The 6000-nt window shown below is 37.6% G+C and overlaps 1 protein-coding gene across 1 annotated transcript in view; it reads left to right on the forward strand.

Moving 5' to 3' along the window:
* Terb1 (telomere repeat binding bouquet formation protein 1) overlaps positions 1-5510 on the forward strand; it is a 51006-nt gene extending 45496 nt beyond the window's left edge. The window contains exons 15-18 of the mRNA XM_052167108.1: positions 42-185; positions 869-934; positions 4626-4748; positions 5323-5510. Coding sequence (XP_052023068.1) covers positions 42-185; positions 869-934; positions 4626-4748; positions 5323-5510 — 521 coding nt within the window. The remainder of the gene's footprint in view (positions 1-41; positions 186-868; positions 935-4625; positions 4749-5322) is intronic.
* Positions 5511-6000: the final 490 nt, after the last annotated feature.

A 6000-nucleotide genomic window follows, 5' to 3' on the forward strand; every position in this document is an offset into this window, starting at 1 on the left:
TTTGTAACATCTATGTATCAACTTAATTTGTTTTCTTTTAGGTTGCATAAAAAAACGCCTCAACAGCCGAAATTTTAGCAAGCTTTTGCACTCTTGTGCATACCAATGTGATCATCATAAGGTCGTTATGGAAGCTGAAGACAAATATAAAAATGAACTAAGGAAAGCATTTATCTGTGCAAAAAGTAATTCACTCAGCAACTTTAACTGAATTATGGCTATACATTTTGAACTAAAATATTAAGTTTGTTGACTAGGGTATAAAGTAATGTTGAAAGGAAAAACCTAGCTAAAAGATGTTCTAAAGTATATTTAGCTCTGTAGTTGCTTAAAAATTCTTCCTAAACTTACCATGGTAGCACATACCCATATTCTCAGCCTTTGGGTGTAGTGGCACATGCCTTATCTCAGCACTCAGAAGGCAAAAGCAGGCAGGCCAGCCTGGTTTACAGTCTTGGACAGCCAGGGCTAAATTGAGAAACAGTGTCTTGAAAACCAAAAAAACCAACAAAACAAAAAAGAGATGGGGCTAGGGAGATGGCTCAGCAGTTAAAAACACGTGCTGATCTTGCAGATGACCCAGGTTCAATTCCAGTACCTGCATGGTGGCTCACAACCATCTGTTTCAGGTTCAGGGAATCCACCTGTTTCAGGGAAGCCGTCCTCACGCTGCTACACCCACCAGGCACAAATGTGGTATAGATATGGAGGCCAGACAGTCGTATAGAATAAGAAATATGATAAACAACATTATTTATAGTTCAATAAGGATTCCTACTAGAAGAGAGTAATCAGTATCAACTAACAATGGATATGTAATTACTTAAATTACTATTTAAGTATACTAAATGTTTTCTATATTTTTCAGAAATTTTGCTGACTCCCTGTAGAAGAAGACAACTTAGTAAAGAATCTGCTGCCTCTGAAGAACTAAGTAAATATATTTAATTTTAATTTTTTTTTGAGGCAGGGTTTCTCTGTAGCCCTGGCTATTGTGGAACTCTGTAAACCAGACTGGCCTCAAACTCAGAAATCCACCTGCCTCTGCCTCCCAAGTTCTGGGATTAAAGGTGTGTACCACCACTGCCTCGATATTTAATTTTTGATAAGTTTAAAATTTACATATTCCTAAAAAGAAGAGAACAGCTGAATTAACTACTTAAAACAATAACCCTTGGCTTATATGATATTATACCTACTGAAAAGAGACACCCTCTCCCTTCCTTCATGGTGTTTGTTTGCTTACTGCCTGCCACCTTGGGGAAGGAACTCTAGGAAACTGATCTCTCTCTCTCTCTCTCTCTCTCTCTCTCTCTCTCTCTCTCTCTCTCTCTCTCTCTCTCCCTCTCCCTCTCTCCCTCTCTCTCTCCTCCCCCTCCCTCCCTCTCTCCTCTCCTGTCCTCCTCTTCTCTCCTTTCCCTTCCCTTCCCCCACCCCCTCTCAGCTACATGTGTGTGCAATATCTATCGAGGCCAAAAGAGGACATTAGATCATCTGAAATTGGAGTTGTAGACAGTTATAAGCTTCCATGTGTGTGTTGGGTTTGAACCCTAATCCTCTGGTGCTTTTAACAGCTGAGCTAGCGTGCGCTCTCTCTCTCTCTCCCTCCCTCTCTCTCTCCCTCTTTCCCTCCCTCCCTGACATTTATTAAATATCTGCTATATGTATGTTGTTTTATAGCTGTTATTTCCCTTAATTATGTTAACCAGCTGGTAAAATCAGCTGGTTTGAACTTTGATTCAAATGCAAGACATCTAGAAATACTATATCTTCTGGTTCAAGTTTCAAGCCAAGGTATTCTATGTACAAGTACCTCAGACTTTACAGAAGGCTTCTTTCTATTGATATAACTATAGTATTTTAAATTACAAAAGTTGAAGAGTCAAATGGAATACATCTTAATTTCCTGTTTAAAAACAGAAATTTTAATAAGTTAGTTTTTAGAAATGTTTTTTTTTTGTTTCTCTCTGTTCCCTTGGCTGTTCTGGAACTAACTCTGTACATCAGATCCAGTTTATCAAAGAGATTTCAAGAGCATTATTATATTCTTCTTGTCTAGTAAGCTAATACCTTCAGATTAAGAATATGGCAGTGGGGTCCATTACTTGTTATCATCATCTGGAAATTGGTAATATTAGAGGAACTATTCTGTTGTTTATTACAGAATAACAACAGAGTTTTAGACTCGGTATATCTAGCAAGCATTTTTCTCTTACTTGACTGTTTTTGGTTACTTTCACTGTCAAACCTGGAAAGCTACTTAAAATTTACTTTATAGATCTTGAGTCTTTTTCTACATGAAGAGCTCTTCATGGAGTTGGAGAAGTAGCTCAACAGATGAGAGTGCTTACTGCTCTTGCAAAGGACCTAGGTTTCCCAGCAGACATGTGAGATAGCTCATGACCACCTGTAACTCAAGTTCTGGGGAATGTGATGTCCTCTGCCTCAGAAGGCACCTGCACTCATTTGATGCAGAAAAACTTACGTAGGCTCACACATATACATATGCTTGCACAAATATATATACAGATAAGTCTTTTTAAAACATTCTGCATGTAGAACCAGGGGTGGTGCTGTGTGCCCATAATCCCAGTTCCCAAGGAGGCAAAGGCATGAAGTTCAAGACCAGCATGGTCTACATAGCAAGTTCCAAGCTAGCCAGGGCACATAGCAAGATCCTATCTCAAAGTAAGTAAGTAAGTAAGTAAATACATACATACATACATACATAATACATACATAAAATGAACAAAAAATTATTTATGTAAATTAAAATTAAGTACAATGCCACTCTTTTAAATATTGCATACCTCAGTCTCCCAAGTTCTGGGATAACAGTTATGGAGCACTATTGCTGACATGAAACACATATTTTTCCAAGTAACATTTCCAAGTATTATTGCTGTAGTATCTGTTACAAATTGGGAATTTTGTCCCATACAAATGTGTTGCACTTAGAAATTTTGTTCTTAATCTAGGCATGGTGGCGCATGCCTTACACCTCAGCACTTGGGAGGCAGAGGCAGGCAGATCTCTGTGAGTTCAAGGCCAGCCTGGTCTACAAAGTGAGTTTCAGGACAGCCAGGGCTATCATACAGAGAAACTTAGTATTAACCAAAAGAGAAAGAAATTTGTTCTTGGCAAGGACCTGACAGAAAATTAATAGATTTTTTCCTAGCAATGTGTCTTCAAACAAATATATAACAACTAAAAATTAGTCTATAATTAATTTACATTGAAAATAATCAATGAGCCTCATAAAAATGGGCATAATTATGGTTATGCACTAATTATACAGGATGATCCTAAATACTATTAAATGACATTCAGCTTAAATACCAAATACTAATTTTTATAGGTTAGACTTAGTTAACTAAAAATAAGCAGTTGATAATTTGGCCTGCTCTGTTAGAGTTTGCAAGAGTGTTTTGAGGAAGTATAAATTTATCCTTAATATTTTTTAAATCGAGCCTTGTTGCTCATTTTCTTCTGCAACACATAGAATAAGAATAGCGCTGAGCTGGGTGGTGTGACTCATGCCTCTAACCCCAGCACTAGGGAAGCTGTGGCATAAGACTCACCAGCTTGGGGCAAGGGTGAGCAACACAAGGAGACTTTCTGAAAACATAATGGTAATAAAATGATGATATAATAATAACAAAATGTTTTAAAATTACACTCAAAAGGCCATGGAGTGAAGTCTTGAAGTTCAGAGTCTTCCTCAAAGCTACTCAGTCCTCTACTGTAGAATTTGTAAGTCAGGGAAATGGCAGCCTTAGTGAAAATGCGGGGCTTTAATAACAAGTTTATGGCCTCTGCCTTCTAAAAGTTATAGCCTACCCAGTTCTGATTACAAGAAGATTACATTTATCAGCTGAAGTTTCAAAGAAACTTGAATAGTCACAATTTTCCAGCATTCCCCAAATAAGGAGTAATTTCATACACAGATTTTGAGATGGTTTTATCAATAATAACCTCCCTTAATAAATATTGATGGTTGCCTACTATCTTTGAGATACTATTCTGAGCCTGGGGAATACTGTGCTAACTCAGCTACTCAGAAGCCTCTCCCTTTTTGGGAGAGTTTGCATTTTAAATACTAACTACTAAATAATAACACCGACTTCTCAGCTCCTACTGGGAAGGTATTCTCTTTGTTCACATTCACACTTACCTTACTGGGGTGGACAGATAGCTAGCAGTCTTGTCTTGTAATGGTGAAATTTTATAGAACAATTCCTTCTACATCCATCCTCCTAAAGTAAGTAGCAGTCTCAAGCAGAAATGCAAGCGCACTTCTCTCTGCATCCGCCTACAATGCCATACAAGTCATTCATGAACACAGACCTGGAGGAACCTATCTCCTGGGCCTGGAGAACTAGACCAGCAGCAGAAGCACTTGCAGCTAAGCCTCATTGCCTGGGTTTGATCCTCAGAGCCCATATTTACCTGAAGAAAAAACACTGACTCTTCAAGGTTGTCTCAACCTCAACATGCATGCCTATGGCATGGGTATGTCCAGATATAGCGCATATAGACAGTAATAATAAAACTCTTTCCTAGTAATAATCATCAGAAGATAATTGAAATAACTATTTACCAGTGGTGTATTCTTTCCATTATAGAAATTGTTCATCAAAAACCAGATAGTGAAAACCTTCCAGATTTGGAAGCACATGCCTTAAATACCAGCATTCCAGAGGCTAAGGAAAGAAGATCCCCAGTTCCAGGCCATCGTGGACTACATAGTGAGTTCAAGGCAAACCCAGGCTGCATAGGAAAAGCCTGTCTCAAAAAACAAAAAGGAGAAAACCTACAAACTTCTTTTACCATTATGTGACCTGTTTTGTTTTTACATTTTGATAAGCTGAGCAGCCTTACAGATAATATGTGTGGTTTTTTTTTTAGTGAATGACAGAAAACTCTTATTCTTAAAAGCAATGAAAACTGGTATTCAAAATAACATGTTGGTTTTCTTCTCTGTGAAGTTTTGGAGAGTTTGAGAAGACTGTATCTGTAAGATCAGTAAGCCGTGGTCCCCACAGCAGTGCTGCATCAAAATCTAGTGTTTATAAACTTACTTTTTGATTGATATGTGTGGATATTATTTTCAGTGGACTAAGTTATAATATTAAAACAGTCACAGTAGTACCACCTAACAATAGTCTTTTAAATGGAAGTAAATTTCTATTTGATAAAGTCCTGGCATCAAACTGTCTCATTCTGTGGTTTATAACCCTAGAATAAGTTACACATTTATTTGAGTCTTAAGATTTCTTATTTCAGAAAGTATTAATATATCCTATAATTCATTCATTACAGAAAAAAGAAGAACTCGTAAAAACTTTACCAAAGAAGAAGTAAAGTATCTTTTCCATGGAGTTAAAAAAATGGGAAATCACTGGAATTCAATTTTGTGGTCTTTCCCCTTTCAGAAAGGACGGAGGGCTGTAGACCTTGCTCACAAATACCACAAGCTGATCAAAGGCCCCGACTGTACAACCCTGTGACTGAAGAGATTCAGTCCTTTGGACTCTTAAAATAGATTTCTTTTTTTTTTTTCTCCAAGACAGGGTTTCTCTGTGTAGCCCTGGCTATCCTGGAAGACTCTGTAGACCAGTCTGTCCTCGAACTCAGAAATCCACCTGCCTCTGCCTCCCAAGCGCTGGGATTAAAAGCATGTGCCGCCACCCCCCCCCCCCAGCTTAAAATAGATTTTTTAGAAAATACAATATGTTAAAAATTCTCCCTAACTCTTGTGAGACAGGGAATGACGAAACAGAAATAGTTTAAGTTAAATGATTTTTGTGATATAAACTCTTCAAAACAGTACAATAATTTATAAAGCAAGTACATTTTCAGTGTGGAAATTAGAATCCCTCCATTAGGCCAAATATAGTATGTTTTTTTCTTTTCCTTAAGGTCAAAGGCCATAGATCAGAAGAAAAAAGACCAGCCTTTAAACATCACTTGACATTATATTGCCACAAATACTGTAGG

The sequence above is a fragment of the Apodemus sylvaticus genome, chromosome 21, assembly GCF_947179515.1.
Source record: "Apodemus sylvaticus chromosome 21, mApoSyl1.1, whole genome shotgun sequence".
Classification (NCBI taxonomy): domain Eukaryota; kingdom Metazoa; phylum Chordata; class Mammalia; order Rodentia; family Muridae; genus Apodemus; species Apodemus sylvaticus.